Source organism: Dermacentor variabilis, chromosome 6 (assembly GCF_050947875.1).
Source record: "Dermacentor variabilis isolate Ectoservices chromosome 6, ASM5094787v1, whole genome shotgun sequence".
Classification (NCBI taxonomy): Eukaryota; Metazoa; Arthropoda; class Arachnida; order Ixodida; family Ixodidae; genus Dermacentor; species Dermacentor variabilis.
In genome coordinates this window covers 57,742,541-57,759,666 of record NC_134573.1, presented here as the reverse complement: position 1 = coordinate 57,759,666, position 17,126 = coordinate 57,742,541, and the positions used below count along the sequence as shown (strand labels likewise).

Genomic DNA, 17,126 nt, shown 5'->3' with positions numbered 1-17,126 from the left:
CGTACTCTGGCGCGTTTCTACAAGGCCAAGCAAGGTGTGCCTTATGTTTCGACACGTTCGAATACGGGGTAAACGTTCCGCTTTCTCCGCAGGGTACAGCATGGTGGCTCAGGAACGCGTTTGTAACAGAAACCTGCAGTGTCTCTATTTTTATAAGTTTCTTTGCTTCGATGGCTCACGACGGCTCATGTAAATGAGTACGTTATCGCAGACTTCTAGCTTGCTTTCCAATTGGCAAAGATGAATGTGGACATACTCACTTACTTTTCCCGAAAGGCACGTTCCATCGATTCTGCAGAATAATGACACAGACACTCACTGCAAACAACATGTCTCAAGTCTAGGACTTAAGTTTATTCGTCAAAGAAAAAAAGAACAACGTGGCTCTGGTACTGAGACAACAGAAGGAACTCTCTCGCGCTAAAGTAAACGTAATCTTAAACGCGTATTAGCGGGGGGCGTTGCCGGTAAATAACATCAACTAACAAATAAATAAACGGAGCAGTTGATATCAGGCACAATACAGCAGTCAACAACAAATAACAGAACGTCTCTGAAGGAAAGGTCGAACGACCCGGAAGTCCTCTGTCGTCGAGACAAAGGACTGGTTGCATCACCGATGCAAGCTTTCACTTTCAGAGGCATTTGCTGAGCGTCGTTCCCGTGACAGTCCGATGCACAATAGGTTTGAGTTTCCGGTGATCGAGGTTCAGGTCACTTCTAAAGACAACACAGCGCAAACAGCGAGTATCACAAGCAATGACTGGGAAGTGCAGCCGGCAGCACGTGAGGCGTTCTCGTTCGGCTTGTCCCGCTCGCGGATGCGAGAGCCTCAGGCGAAACTCTCCTTGTAGAAGGCGAACTTGTGCCCCGCCAGGGTGGCGATGTGGCAGTGCTTCTTGATTTCCTTGTTGAGTGAAGCCGGTCCGCACGAAAATACGGCGACCTTTTGCCTGTAGATGTAAGGCACAAAAAAGTGCAGAAACCATCAAAGCTGATTACCTAAGTAATCGAATAATAGCTTTCTGACACTGCAGAATTATCCATCCAACACTGTGGGTCAGCGAAACGCATGGGATCAACAGCAAGACTACCATGATGGCGCCATTAAAACTTTAATGGTCATTAGATGAAGTATTCTGTTGGGGTGTGAAACGTTTATGGACGAGTAAGGGCAAATATTTATGTAAGTGGGTCAATGATTTCCCATTTTTAAGCAAAATTTTCTTTGCAAAGCCTTCCCGATATTTTTTATTTATTCTACCATGAATGGGTGCTGCTTTCTGGGTTCTGCTGAGTGCAGCACCAGGATCTCTACTACCCTTACAAGTGTGCCGGCTGCTGACCTTTGTTTTTGTGGAATTACTCACTGAAAAAACAAATTATATTTAAATATCCTTATCACAACGAATATACGTCGTCAAATTCAATTAATAAACGCAAACCTTGCGTGCATGCTATCCTAGCGTTCTCGGTATTGCGCATCTGCTTGGTCGGAGTTTTGACCAGCAAACTGTAGTTTACTCTAGCACTAAACTACTGAAGAAAGATCCGTATTCCTCATAACTGCCATATCCAATTACATTAATGACATATGGGAAAAACAGGTTCTTCATATAGCATCCCATATGTTTCAGATCGCATTACTGAATATGGGCGTCATGGCGCATATGCTTTTTTTTTTCTTCAATAGGGTGTCTGCGGGATCGTCCCGTTTTAGTTCGCGTGCCAACCCTGGATACAGTGCAACAGCAAAGCGGGTCAATCCTGGAGACAGTATAATGTACGATCACCCAGGTCTCGTGGTGGAGGCCACCGCGTCTGACTGACAAGCAGGTAATCTTTAGGATGACTATAATGAGTTGCACTGAATTTATGTATCCTATTCGCGAAAGCTTCGCATATTAAAATATGGGTTTGAGCTGCATAAATTTGTTTCTTGGCCATGCTCTGCATTTTCTCAGCCCACAAACTTCTTCTGGGCTGCTTGTATGTGCATATATATATATATATATATATATATATATATATATATATATATATATATATATATATATATATATATGGTCTGTGTGTGTGTTTGTACGGAAGAGTCAGCTTCCCTCACGCAAACGAGAATGCTACGCGCACGCATCTGACCCCATACACAAAACGCATCCGGCTCCTTAAGAGAGATATTCTCTTTAAAAATATCGGGTGGAAAGTCTGAAGTCGCGAGACTGGTTATAGGAGCCACTGTAGCATGGAAAAGAGGACAGGAAGGGGGCACTACGGAATAATTTTAGCTCACCCACCTTGGTGGCGTAGTAGCTCTGCCGTTGCTCTGCTAAGCCCGACGGCGCGGGATCGAATGCCGGCCGCGGCGGCTGCATTTTGATGGGGGCGAAACGCAAAAACGCCCGTGTATTCGGCGCACGTTAATGAACCCCATGTGGTTAGAATTATACCGGAGTTTTCACCAGTTCTTGCCTCACAATCATATCCGGGGTTTCACACGTAAAACCATATACTTTAATTTTACATTATCCAGAATTCTTCAACGTGCACCCAAAGCACGATACACAAGCGTTTTTGCATTATGGTCGCATCGAAATGGAGCCGCCCCAGACAAAATTCGAAATCGTCAGAACGCAAGGTAGCGCAACATATTAATAGAGTTTCACTGGCTGCGGGGTTTTCAGTGACTTTCTCCTAAATGCTTACAATATTTTTCCGCTTGGGCAAACATGAGCGCACTATTTTATGATTGACGGACCTTAACGTCCAAAAGCAGCACAGAGGCTTTGAGAGACGCGTAGAAGAGGGCCCTGGATGAGTAGGTTGAACTTTGCAGTGCGTGTGCCCGAGTTCAGTACACAATTCTCGCATTCGGCCTGCCCGAGACAGCTGCTGCCGCCGTTGCTGCATGGAATCGCGTATCTAGCCTCGCGGTCAGTAGGATAGATAGCCGAGGTCAGCGTGGGGGCCACTGCGGCAGGTAAGAGTGTGCGGACACCTGAAGTATTGCGCCGCAGGCGGGAAAGTCGACGGTCCTATACACAGTGAATCAAGTGAGCGAGGGAAGGACGGGAACCAAGGATGGAAAAAGGAGCATAGAACTGAAGCAACGGTAACCAGTGTGCACAAATTCATTCGTCAATCACTCATGCTAACTAGCCTAAATCCAGTAAACGCGTTAAGCATTACGTCAGCCATGACAATTCGCATATTGTGGGAAGAACACGCACTGCACTCATTCAGAAGAATTCTCCCTTGTGAGTGACATCAGCGCCTAGGCAGCGGCGAGACGTTCGGTGGCCTAGCTGTGAAAGGTTAAGATTATGGCGCTTTACGTGTCAAAATCACAATGTGACTATGAGGCACGCCGTATTACGGGACTGCGGAAATTTTTATCTGCTGCGGTTTTTTAACGTGCACCTAAATGTAAGTACACTGGCGTTTTCGCATTTCGCCCCCGTCGTAAAGCAGCCGCCGTGGCCGGGATTCGATCCCACGACCTCAGCTCAGGCTCAGCAGCCCACCACCCCATAGTCACTAAGCAACCACGGCGGGTTCCCTCATTATCATGCGAGTGGATGTAACCGGCGTCGAGTGCCTAAACACCGGCCTACAAAGATAACTTGTTACCTAAAACGCTTCAGCGAACACGAGTCCGGAAGGTCGAAGTTAGACATCACAAAAACAAATTAACCTATGCCACTTTCATCGCGTGAGCTCATCGCAAGCTGCAGATTGACACAATAAATACAATCATTCAAATTCACCCCGAAAATATATCTTTAATTTATAGCTCACTCAAATTAGCACTCATCAAAATCCCACTTGGCATTATTCACAGTGACTCAGGCACAACAGGATCACGTCCAGCTTTACCCGCGGGAAGTGAAACACCACAACTACACCTCTGAGCTGAAGTGCATGTACGTAGAAACATTCTTGAGTAGACTGTTTCTTTGTGCGAAAGTACGAACATAGCTTCCATGGAAACGCTCCTGAATATGACGTAAGATTTTCGGACTATGTGTTGCAAAGTCTCACCTTTGGTATACCGTCTGCCACTCACGAAACAGACGTGACCAATCTGGTCTACCCACACGTATCCGGTTTGCAAGTAATTGGTATTTCTGCCAAAATTCATTCTGCGGAAAAGGGGGAACAAAAGCAGTTCACGTTTACAGTACACCCGCATGTAAATATCTTGCGGCGACTGCACACAGTTCTGCCACCAACCACAAGACAAGGTACGGCGCAGAAACGGGTCACCGCGTCGCTATCTTATGCACGGTGAAGTTGAAAATTTGTCACTTATGTGGAACGATCAATCACTGTTAGGCGACAGTAAGAGCTTGGAATTTCTTGGCGCTTGATGACAGCCCCACTTATGGTTGTCGCCATAAAATCGAAGTACTTTGAGGACGGCAATGGAAAAGAATGCCAATCTGGACAATAGATCGAAAGTTACGCCTAACTTCAAAGTGTCCAAGTTTGAATGCTTCAAGCTTAGTTCGTGGCCGTCGAAAGTCTTCTGACCCATGTTGTCGTTTATACTGACGCACGGGATGCGTTTCTGTGCTTGTGTGCACGCATGTGGATGATAACGTCGCTCTTATAATTTTGCGCTCTTGGACGCTCATCATACTGACGCTGCTCTTCCGGAGTCCTAACTTTGCGTGGTCTAACCATAGCGCTCTTGAAATGAAATGAATGACTTGCTAGGCATGTCTGCCATTTAAATGTGGAGTTTGGTGACGTCACTCACTGATTCCTATGCTGCTGTTTCCCAACAGAGCAGCTTGCGCCAGCGTAATCTTTACTGGGAAACACACGCTGAGAGAAGTAATCTGCCTCGCATTGTTCACAGGCACCTTATAATACATCATGCCGTTTTGGCGCTTGTTCTCTGCTATTGTATGTTGAAATGAATGCTGAGCTGTGTGTTGTATGGCCTGATTCCAACGGCAATATGCACTTTGTTTTGGTTCAGTTCTCTGCTGACGGACACGAAAAATCCCGACCAACTAGGGGCTAACAGCTACGCTGCAGTATGGACCTGGCACCTCAAAGAGGCCAAACGTAATGCTAGAACTTTTTTTTCCGCCTGTACCACTAAATATCAACAACAGTTTTTTATTCAGATGTGGCTAAAGGATTGTTTCTTCTTTTTTGAATAACGAAATTTTCACGTGGCTTTGACGTCATTAATTCGAAAACTTCCGTCTTCAATTTGAAAAAAGAATAAATCAACGCAACATAAAAATTTCAGAGTTTCAAGAACTGGCTCACCCCAAATTAGGATGAGCACAACGAGGAGGTTTTCCATTTTCATTTACTCGTAACTTGGCTACTGAGTCAGTGTCGATATCAAGGGTTTACATTCTCTGTAGGCACATAACCGAAAACATTGGAGTAGCACTTGAAAGGAAATTTTTAGTGGTCTCTCTGCAGTATGTAGAGCGTTTCTTTTTAATTTTTATTAAGCGACCAAGTCCCTCAATTTTATTTATATACAGAATCGTTATATTTCAACACGAAATTGTGACTTTTTGACACGAATGTTGCGGATAAATCACACGTATCATCGCAGTTAATGTGAGTGGACTGTAGATGGACTTTGATGAATTGAAGAGGTTTGATATCACGCAATGAAACATTACGCTTCTGGCCAGGAGTTTGTGGCTTACTTCGAGGCTCTTTGAAGGCCCAGAGAAGTTTTCACGCAGTATAGACGTTGTGCTTACCGACATAGTACCGTGTGGGTTACCCTGTGTCACGTAAAGGTGCATGGTGAAAAAATCGGGCAAGTTCTGTCTCCACATCTGCAGTCAAGACAAAAATGGGTAGGCACTTTGTTAGCCCATATTGTAAATAGAAGCTTTTGTACACAGCCCTGTGCGCTACGTGAGTTGGTGGCTGTAATTTTTTCCTATTCCCCTTCGAGCTCTACAAGAGTAGCAGTTCACTGAATGTCGCGCTTGTGTTACGTCTTTGGCGTTTGCACCAATGGTTACGATATTTAATTGCATTTGAATAGCTGCAGTTGAGAAATCTGCTCCAGTAGTTAAATTTTGGAAGTGACGACATAAAAGCAATTAAATGCAAAGGGCACAAGAAAATTAAAGCAACTTGAAATTAGCATAAGTGATGCGGCTGTGCAAGAACCTTTAATAAATGAAGAAATAAGCGATTTTCAAATACACAGCATAGTTTCTCTGAATATTTTCACAGTCATTTCATGTGTAACTGCTTCCGCTATGTAGAGCAGCGGATGACCGTGTATCTGCTGTTAGTGCTATATCATCCAAACGATGCGTCGGAGGATACGAATATTGCAAAAGATGAAACATTTCGTATGCAATTCGCGAACCAGTATGAAGAACCTCCTTAGTTTACGTGTCAGCTGCATTTCAGCGCCAAGCAACTATATGCACTTATCCAGAAACGTAGTTACACCACTGTGCTCATTCACATAAAACCTTTTTGTCAGCATAAGGATATTATGTGCCTATACCTTGGCGCGAAATATCTGAGCAAGTTTTGCGGTTTCTTCAATACTGCCTTTGAATTTGTAAATACTTTCGATTATTGATTCACTATAGACGGTCTGCGTTTACGTGCCCTATAGTATCCATGTAGATGAACGCGTTTATAACTACAGCCATTATTAGGAAATGACACGCGTAAAGAGGGTGTTAAGGTGGCATGGCTATAGCTTCCTCTTTTACATATGTATTTTGACAGCTTATATATTTTCAATCAATTCGTCCATTTATGAAATACCTTACGTCACTAAAATTCAGTGCTTTGTAACGAACAACATAAAAACACCCTTACACTTCAGTTTTCGAAAGTATGTTTCCCAGCTACAAATCCTTAGTGACCTTAGACGACCCTCGTCTGACATGTGCTGCCGCATTCGAATTTTTTGTGCACGATTTTGTTACAAGGTCGTTAAACAAAATGTCCTCTACAATCTTCCAATAGCGTTACTTTCCAATACACTTGAACTAATAAAACCTGCTGTTCATTAAATATTCTCGTTTTGATAAACTGGTGTCGCACTCTGACTAGGCACTTTAAAGTACACGCAGGCTTTACAACGAAGACACTCGTATAACGTAACAATTCACGCTTCCATCCGACGAGGGCGTTCGTTCCCCTGTACCATTAGAAGCATAGCGCTCTTCAACTAATGCAATGCTTCCATTTGCGAACATTTAGATGAGTGAAGTCACGGAAAGACCTTGTCGGCTCGCTCGGCGAACGTTTATACAAATTTAAATTTACAGAAACTTTTACCCGAAAAGACGCATCAGTGGAAGATCGAACGAACAATAAGCCGTCTGCTATTTTTGTTTGTTCGTTGCCTTCATTCGGAAGGGCCACATTCAGGCTAAAGATTTTTTTTTTGTTGTTGTTTGTGTCATATATCACTACATAGCAGTCACGCTTATATCCCTGCTCCATTCGGCATGCGAAGGCTTGAGATGAGCCGCTAAGTCTTATTGTACCTCGTAATGAAGGTTGGTCAGGTGATCCGCAAAGGTGGTGAACATGCTGATGCTTCTGCTGACCCAGACTAAGTGGAGGCGTTCAACTCGCAGTACGTTCTTCGAAGAGCTGCAAGGAGAAATGCGGGGAATCACTTTACTTCCCTTTGCTCTGGTATGTAAACGGTTACCCTCTAGGACTGTCATGTCACATCATTTTGGACCACTGACCTTTTCACCGAATACACGGGCGCAACGGCATAACTGCTCGTTTACGCCGCAATAGCTGGAAATGCACACTTGGTTAACAAATATACGCAGAAAATAGGGCGCATGCGTCAGGTGCATTCACAAAAAAAATTGTTAACGTGAAACAGATTGACGTGACCTTGACATACACGCACATTAAAAACGGCGCCTCCAACGTGTTACTTCTAGTATTATTTAGGTCATGTTAAGGGGAATTTTATCATGTCAATGAACGTTTAGGGCATCACAAACAGTCGCCAAAATATCAGCACCTCACGCACTGTTTTTATTTTATAAATCCTTTGCTAATATTCTTGATTTGACTTGCAAAACTGTCCCAATAACTGCTATCGGGAAGCTGCTATAAGAATGACCAACGCTGGCGCCATAAATTTATGGCCGCCAAATGCAGGCATAAAATATTTCTAACTGTCCTATCTACACAGACCTTTAATGCAGAAGCCACATAGAGATATTTTTGCTTTTAAATAAGGACATTTCAAGTCACATAGCTCTGTTATATTTATAAAATATTTTTATATATTTATTGCGTTCCACAGAAAGCAAGATCACGGATGGGCAAGACAGTGTCACTGCTTCTTCACATTCGCCACAATCGTCAATGTTAACTGTGAAACACTTAACGAAAATTTAAGGAAAGCCTCAGCAGCTCAAGTACCATCGCGATGCTTGTTATGAAATGGTTAACCCACACAGTTTCAAACCACTGGCCATGCTGCAGATAGTACAGAAGCGAAAAAAAGCGGCCATTGTGTTTGCCATGGCCGCAAATCCTGACTGAGATAAGGTTGCTGTGCTCACCGACTCACAAGCAGTACCTAGTAATTATGCTATAGGTAGAATGTTACGGGTCACTGTTTATAACCTGCGAAAGTGTATCCTGCCGAAAACAACCGCGATCGTCTGAACTCTAGGCCATGAATACCTCACGAAGAATATGAAGGCTCGTCGTGCCACTACTCGAGCGCATTTCCACCGAGCTTCTCAGCGAAACGATCGTGAATGGAAGCAATGGGTTTGATTTCCTTCAAAGAATAGGAAAACAATGCATCAAACAGGATGGTGCCCGCCATTTTGTCGGCGTGGTATTTCACGTATTTTCCTCAGTATAGCGTAGATCAAGTCATGTCCTTCACAGCTGTGCCGACTTGGCCCACGTCGACAAGTTTTTCAAGTGCCACCTTTTACGGGTGCACGAGCGCACTGCTTGTGAGGCTTTGAATGCCCGCGTGAGTACTTTTTGAGTGGCGTACCAACTATTTTTCGAGTGGGGGAGTGGGGGGGGCAGGCCATGTCGCCTCTCTCTCTCTCTCTCTCTCTCTCTCTCTCTCTCTATATATATATATATATATATATATATATATATATATATATATATATATATATAGAGAGAGAGAGAGAGAGAGAGAGAGAGAGAGAGAGAGAGTATGCCGACTGGAAATGTAGTTGCAGTACGTGCCACCAGGGATCACTCTGTCGCCACTACCATTTTGGCATTGACGCCGTGCCAGCTATGGAAGCTGCACTACTGTAAGGTTGTACATAATTTCCCCTTGTACTTCTGCAGCACATGTTTCTTTTTCGTATGCTTTACCACAAAGCCTGAGTGAGATGGCTCCTGCCAAGAAAAGCGCGGAGCGAACCAGCGCGCAGCGCGGGTGGGAGGTGAGCTAGGTAGATGCCGCTTTAGCGGGCGCAGACTAATAAAGAATGACACGTTCTTTTATTTAATGCGTCAATGACACGTTGAGTTATTGCAAACTATTCATTGGAGGTTATAAGAAAGTTCATGTACACGATTGAGCGGAGCACTCTCCGAGCTGATCCAGGAGGCACGCACTGTAAAGATCAGCTCCCTTGCTGATTACCCGATTGTCATTGGAATAAATAGGGCTTAAGAATGCGTGAGTGAAAGTTATCTTTTTCATCGATAGAACTGGTTTTCAATCGCACGTTATGAACCATTACAGTCTAGTGTTGTCAATATTGTCTGAAGCGTGTCACTGAAGCGAGACAGAAAAGTCACCAAACTAAAGTGGATTTTAAGGACATAGATGTTTTCAACCACTCTAATATAAGCTAACGCGAAGTAAATCATTTACTTCACGTTTCATGTTGGTCTAATATTCATTCAGCTGAAGCGAAACAGTAAATTTACCAGCAGGGTAGAGAAGGCTTTTGTTTTACTAATGTACTTACTATAGGCTGGGCGAATATTCGAAGCTTCGAATACGAATAGTTGGCGTGTAATATTTCAGCCGTGTTCGAAAATGAACTATTCTGCATTTTCGAATATCGAAACCAACCAAATATTTCGCAACAACCGGCAGTTAAAATCCGATTACTGATCTCCAGCTGTCGAACAAAGTATCCCAAAGTATAGTTATCATAAGTAAAGCATCGAGAAAGTTCTTTGAAGCAATGCACAAACAAGGTCGGTAATGCAAGCTTCGTTTTCGGTTTTCCGGTAGAAGTGTGGCACTGGTTAACACTTCTTGGGTTAGACTGTGTACACACACAGGAATACCAAAGATTGCATCGACGTGGGAACTGCCGTTTCCGGAGCACACTTGGTAGTGCAACGCGCGCGTAATGAGGACGTTGTGGGTTCTGCTCTTGTTGTCAGCAAGTCGTTATTCGCCCATTTCCCTTCAGCTTTTAATATTGACAATTCAATTAAAGACTACAAACAATTGACCTATTCGTTTTCCAATATTTTAATTATCTGTTTGTTTCATATGGTTCTGACTAATAAATATGAGGGAGCGTGCGGTAATCAACTGCTGAGTATACGGCCACTCTAGCGCCAACTGCTACAACACGTGGCGGCGACGCCTCCAAGTCAACCCAAGCTTCCCTAGCAGGGGATATGTAATGAAGAAATAGTATTTACGCGGGCGCAATTCTGACAGAAAACTAGACATCAGCTGTCATTTTGTTGGATTGGTCAGTCTGCAGCCGACAGTGCCCGCTTTCACAAGTGTGTGCGTAGGGCGGGGGTAGGCATGTCCCACACCCCTACACACAGACACCGGTAGATTCGCCTATGACAAGTGTGGTGCCATGCAGGCAGTGACAAATTTTAACGCATCTCGCCGCATGACTACGAGCAGTCGCTGTCACAAGGCTGGCGTGATGAAGAGCGTTGGCAGCGAGAAGCGAACGCTTCGTGCTGCCTCTAGTCTCTCCGCGAGGAAACCTTCCACGATAAAACAAAGGAAATCAGTCTTGAAAGTACTTGGAACCTCAATTACACTATTTGAGGTTCCCAGTAGGGCAGACCAAGTAGCCCGAATGAAAGCCTAGACGAGGTCTTGAAAAGCAACTGGAGACTAGTAGAGGTGGGGAAATTTACCAGTTGGAACCGTGTAAACCCTCTGTGCTATATACATACCGGTGATGGGTGCCCTGGAGAACCAATGTGGACGGGACTCCGCGTGAAGCTGTCGGAGAGGCCAGATCCCCAATATCAGGGTTTCAAGCGGCTTTCTGTAGACTCCAGTGATCTTGGCCGGGACTCCTGGCGCCGTATAACTGGCTTTCAAAAGGGGGGGGGCGCAGTTCTAAAAGTGGGGGGGCCAAAGCCCCCCCCCCCCCGGTAGAAACGCCTAGGCACACTTGATTATTTCATTAACGCTGTTATGATTTACAACGTGGTTCTTGCATAACACAGATACCGCAGTTCTTCTCGAGCTAAGTGACGCTGACCTTTCGGATTCGTGGTACACAACGCTTCAGACAAAACGGGCCGATGATTGCAATTTCTTGCACATTTTCAATTCTAGCATGCTCGAAGTTGGGATTACAATAAAATAGAAGCATACCATGGACACCGCAACAAAATATGAAAAGATTGCGCCTGCGAAAGTAACGCAATAATTTGCAGTGTGAATATGCAAGCTAAAACAGGACGTCTAAGAGCACGAAGATTTAGCCGATGACACTTCATGAGAATCACTGCGGCTCCGCACTTTCCAAAGGTGTGCAGCCACCGTCACAAGTGGCGGTACCTTGAGTGCGCAGTGAAATGTAGCAACAAGCGCATAAAATTTCCGGTGCCATAACGTAAAGTTATTCCATTCTGACTCTATTCCAACTTCCTGACGTCAAATTTGCGTAACCCCCAACGCAAGCACGGACGGTGACCTGCAAGGTTGTTTTCACAGCCCAATGATGCGCTCTCCTCGTTCTATTCGATAGCAATTATATGGGCACGTGAAGCGCATTTCCGCCGCCCTGTGGGCGTCGCCGTCGTGGTGAGTTTGCGCATAAAGTCCAAGGTTGATAACTGTGTCGCCGCGCGCCCTACGCTGCATGCCCAAGTGAAGGCGTGCGAGGGGCGCCGACCATGGCGGCAAATCAAGGCCGCGCTGTAGAAGAAAGCGGGGAGGCAGTGCCCCATCTACCGTCGTGCGCGAGGCACCAGGGGTGCGGGTGAGGTGTGAGAGAGGGGGGCGGCGTTCCACTCCAGCTGCAAATGCGCATGTGGCGACTGTGCGCGGTCGTGCGGCCATACCCTGGGAGCGACGGCGTTGGGGCCTGAGTCTAGGTGCGTCGGTGGTTCGTAGCTTTGTGCATGCTGCGTGCTCTCGACGCTCATTTTGCCTTGAAAAGTTAGAAAGCACGACTGTCACTTCACTCGCTACTGCTGCCGCGTTTCCTCACGCCAGAGTTTGACAGCGAGTTTGCGCGGTCATCTAGTCAGATGTGTTCGTGTTTGCTTCTGCGCGCGTGACACCATGCTTGTTAATTTAGTTAGTGTGCCTATGTTTACAAGTATACACGGCGTACAAAACTATTACCAATAATTGTTATGACTGTCCATTAATTCGGTGTCGCAATCGATCTTTGCCTTTCGCGCGCAACAGCGACTTTCCATAAGGCGACTGTTGTTTGGTTTCAAAGAGCATAGCATTGACTACAGCGACAGGTTTCATTTATCTAATTGACTGACGAAAGGTGAGGAGCGCACAGAAGAGGAGAGAGTGTGCATGGGGTCGAGATAGAGCAATTAAAGTAGATAGCAGAGTGAAGAGAGGGTGCCGGCTTCTCCGATTGGTCCGCTTCCCCCTCTTCATTTGCGGTGGCTTGTAGATGATTGCGGCGGCGTACACCGGGGCGTCGAAAATGCAGCTAAGACGGCACCTCAGTCAAGAAGAGTTGGCTAAGGGGCGTTGTATACGTGCCAAATGGGCTCGGCAACAGTTTGCACAAATTTTATTATACATGAATAAATCAATTCTCGCTGGGAGCTACGAATAGCCAATGCTGGAGCGCTCAGTGGACAACCAGCTCATATTCCTTTCGGAACAGGCAGTCTGCGGTTATTAAAAAAAGATTTAAGTTTTGTTCGGCATATGAATGCACAATTACTGCGTACACGTCAATTTGACGCGGCGAGTTTCCGCGGCGTTGTCACATCGCGTGACGGGCAGGCGAACTAGGTGCGGTCCGAAAGCATTTTCACCAATGGCGAAGCTCTAACAGTGACAAAGGTTTAGAATCTAAAAAAAAAGAAATGAAGGTTTTCTGTTGTTGGGCCGACTTATGCGTATTCAGCGTGTAGGTGTCACCTTGAGATGGGGAGTTTTCGAGGTTTTCCTGACGTTTCCTGACAGACAGGCAAAGCAGTCGTGGCATCAAACATTTTTGACTAGTCATGGAAGGCTAATGAAAGAAATGGACTGGAAACAGATTGGAATAACTTTACGCTATATCGTCGCTGAAGTTCCTATCTGCCTATCAAATTGCAACTGCGTCTTCGAGTTTTATATTGTTTGAAACCAAAGATATTGAAATTGCTACCGCTACATTTCTTAACTTCCATTCATTACATTTACTTCAAAGTCTTACATGTTGATTTTCATATCAGAAGAGCCCTATAAATTTGTTTAACCGAAACAGCTTGAGAATCATGGCCTTGAGAAGTTGGGCTTAAACATAAATTAAGGTTTAAGTCCTGAAAAAGTGGGTTTACAATGTTGTCCGTCAGCGCACCCCATAGCCAAAGAGCGTCGTGGCAACACCTTTATGTTATGAAATCCACGTTACAAAACAATGCCAACACGGAGAAGTGACATGGACAGGCATCTTCAACGTCTGCATTGCGCATTACGGGACGCCGTTCAAGTAAATTACGATTTTCCTAATAACGGCTACAGCTATCCAGCGAGGCAGTTTTGAAGCTGGAAAACATATTTTTATTCTGTGAGAACCTGCACAACTTGAGCGCTTTACGGGGCAGTATATCTAGACGAAGTTGTATAGGAGGGCATGCATATCCTCCTATACACCAAATACCGGAGCATTATTATTCAAAGAAATTGGCAAAGTTCTTAGCAAAACGCGCACCCGGATTTGAAAACTGTCTGCTGCAAACGTGAACCAAAAATATTCAGCATATTTGTTTGCTTTTCTTCACCTTTGGTAACCAGTAGTGCTCCTTACGAGTTTCGTTAATAAAGGACTTAGTCCTTTCTTGAGCTAAAATTCATCGGTACTGTCTGTGTAGCTACTGAGAAAACAGGAACGCAGAATCACCGCGTCACGGTGCACCGACCAATCGGTGACTGTGCCTTCAATCAGCCACTCAGTACTGCGTTAATCAGCCATGTGGCCATGCAAGAAAATGATGGGGGAAATGCATGAATAGAGTTTGCACAATGTAATTAACTGCCTTAATGTGTGTGCGTTGTTGAATTTGTTAAACTTATTTCTGTAACCGTGTTGATTCATATGTCCATCGAAGTGCGCGGCAGCACCTGATCATCCCGTGAAAAAATATTTTTAGCACCCTGTGGTCAGTGAGAGCCCAATAAATAGAAACTCCTCCCACAAAAACACACTGCCCGCGTCCTTGAGCACTGAAAGAGAGCCGAGCCGCCTGGAATCCGCGCCCAGTTTAGTGAATTTTCTCTGCTAATATATATGCTAGGCCAACTGAAAAATAAAAGCTCGTTATTTCACGCTAAAATGGCACATTTGGCGGGCATTGATATTAGAGCCACTCATAATTTTTTCGGTAGACGTTTACGTTTCACCCTGAAACCAGTGCCACCAAGACCGATCTGAAGGGGAAAACAGTTGTTTCAACACGAGTAACCACTTGACGGCGTGTAGATAAAAGAAGTTTGTAGGCACTTTATTTGTCGTCTCAAGTGATGGATCTTTATTGGGAATAAGAGTGGGGCATGACTTACAAGACACAATTGAACACTGGGTACAGTACCGAATGATAAGATAGACGAACGCGCGTTCAGCAAAGGAGTGCGTTGCAACACGCAACTTATGTAAGCTGATTGCAAGAACCTTAGGAATATCTATCGTGCGGCCACCGCGGCGGCGAGAGTGCTTAGCAAGTCTCGTCTCTTACATCGCTAGCTACGTTCCGTGGTGCTTCCGCAACATGGCAGAACGATCTCGGCGATCAAATAAAGCAATACATCCCAGACTGCGCAAACAATGGGTGATAGTATGGGGTCATCTAGAAGAACAGGTGTTAAACTCGGTGAAGCCGACTTTCTTCGGCACTGGTCTATGCGATACCTAACCGTCACTCGAGGCAAACTTTTCGTACAGCCAGAATGATGCCCTAACTCAGTTTGCCTGAGTTGAGACTTTGTACTTGTGTGTGCACCACGTTTCAATCGTGATGATGAACTCAAGGCTGACAATAATGTTTTTGCATGTGCCCTGTAATAGTTGTTGAAGTGGAAGTGGCAAAGCCAGTGTCAAGAAGAAAAAATGTACTGTTTTGTTTTCTCCTTTGGTTTATTTATGTCGAGTATGATGTAATTTAAGTGCGATGCCTTATATGGGACTCAATGTTCATACCACAGTTCTACGCGAGCCTACGGGTGAATAAATTTTCTTGTGATCTATGGAAATTGTGTTTGGGCTGCCCAGCATGCATGCAACTTTTCAATAGTTACTTTGTCAGCGACTATAGTAGATATTATATAAACGAACGCTTATATTGAACCCCTTATAGATATAAACGAGACGAAGGCATGGAGGGGAGCCCAGGAGCCCGGATTGGTTTGTGGCGCCAGAGTAACGATGAGCCACCACCTTTATTGGGGCAGCCGCCCTGGCCAAGGGAGCAGTCATAATGATCGGCTGATGTGGAACAGCTTAAACGGCGAACGCATTATGATGATGATGATAAGCCTGCAAAATATGGTACCTACTCACTGGGCTGCATGAGCCACAAATCGGTGGTTTCGAACTCATTGATCTTGAATAACAGGAACGAATGGTTAACTGACACTTGAAAGATCTTGGAAGGAATGACAAATGATTAGACAATTCCAACCAGATGTACTGATAGTTGCACTCAAAGGAAATGATATAAGGTTTCCCTGAACAATTTAGAGACTTGAAGGGATTCAAAAGTACCATATGAATTGTAAGGAAAGCTGTGATCTGCATGGTAACCCTTTTGTAGCAAAAATACAACCACACAGCGTCAAACACATCCCTCTGGCTAAAAGCTAGAGACGAAGCCCCGAGGGAGAGCAGGACCAAAGCACTTAAATTTATTCTAAGTTTACGAAGTGGAGCAACTAGTATTATTTTACTTTAAATAAATTCTGGGGTTTTACAAGCCAAAACAGCGATTTGATTATGAGGCATACCGTAGAGGGGTACTCTGGATGAATTTTGCCGACATGGGGATCTTCAACGTGCCCCCGATGCACCGGACACGGGCGTTTTCGAATTTCCCGCCCATCGAAATGCGGCTGCCGCGGCCGAGATTCGATGCCGCGACTTCGTGTTTAGCCACTAAGGCGCCGAGGCGTATTTTTTTCTTTGTAGCATCAACCGGTGGCACTATATATAAAATATAGTAATCGAAAGATTCTATTTCCCTGCAAAATTTACATAGCTGAGAGATTACCAGACCAAGACGTCTGAAAAGATAGGTTTAGCGGGCGATGTACTGACACAATCTTGTAATCAATATACCTTAATGCCTTGATGGGTACCATTCATATTGCTACGGGATAGTATTTCCAATGACGAAGAGCCGAGCAGTAAGAAGACGACGACGACGATTGGAAGCTAGCGCGGACTGTTGCCTCTTGGCCAACTGCGGCGTATTGCCTTGTAAATATACTTGTAAATAGCTTTTCGTCGGTGTCTTCCTACGTAACATATCTGGTGGAGGTGGACGTTCCCTGTACCTCGTCACGGAGCTTCGCAGTGGACGGTACGTCGAGCCTTCCATCATGGCTCCCGGCGACGACAACTCGACCCCGCCGGCTCCGACACCTGCTGCCACTTCGACGACTTACATCACTCTCCCCGCTCCCCGTGATCCTGGCGTATTCTCGGCAAAAGTTGGGGAAGACGTCGAGGACTGAATCA

The 17,126-nt window shown here is 45.1% G+C and overlaps 1 protein-coding gene across 1 annotated transcript in view; it reads right to left on the bottom strand.

Moving 5' to 3' along the window:
• Positions 1–319: 319 nt before the first annotated feature.
• The window catches only part of LOC142584799 (NADPH oxidase 4-like), a 236,538-nt gene continuing 219,731 nt past the window's right edge, over positions 320–17,126 (bottom strand). The window contains exons 15-18 of the mRNA XM_075695072.1: positions 7,509–7,617; positions 5,739–5,816; positions 4,039–4,139; positions 320–953 (exon numbers count right to left, since the gene is read on the bottom strand). Coding sequence (XP_075551187.1) covers positions 833–953; positions 4,039–4,139; positions 5,739–5,816; positions 7,509–7,617 — 409 coding nt within the window. The 3' untranslated portion in view covers positions 320–832. The remainder of the gene's footprint in view (positions 954–4,038; positions 4,140–5,738; positions 5,817–7,508; positions 7,618–17,126) is intronic.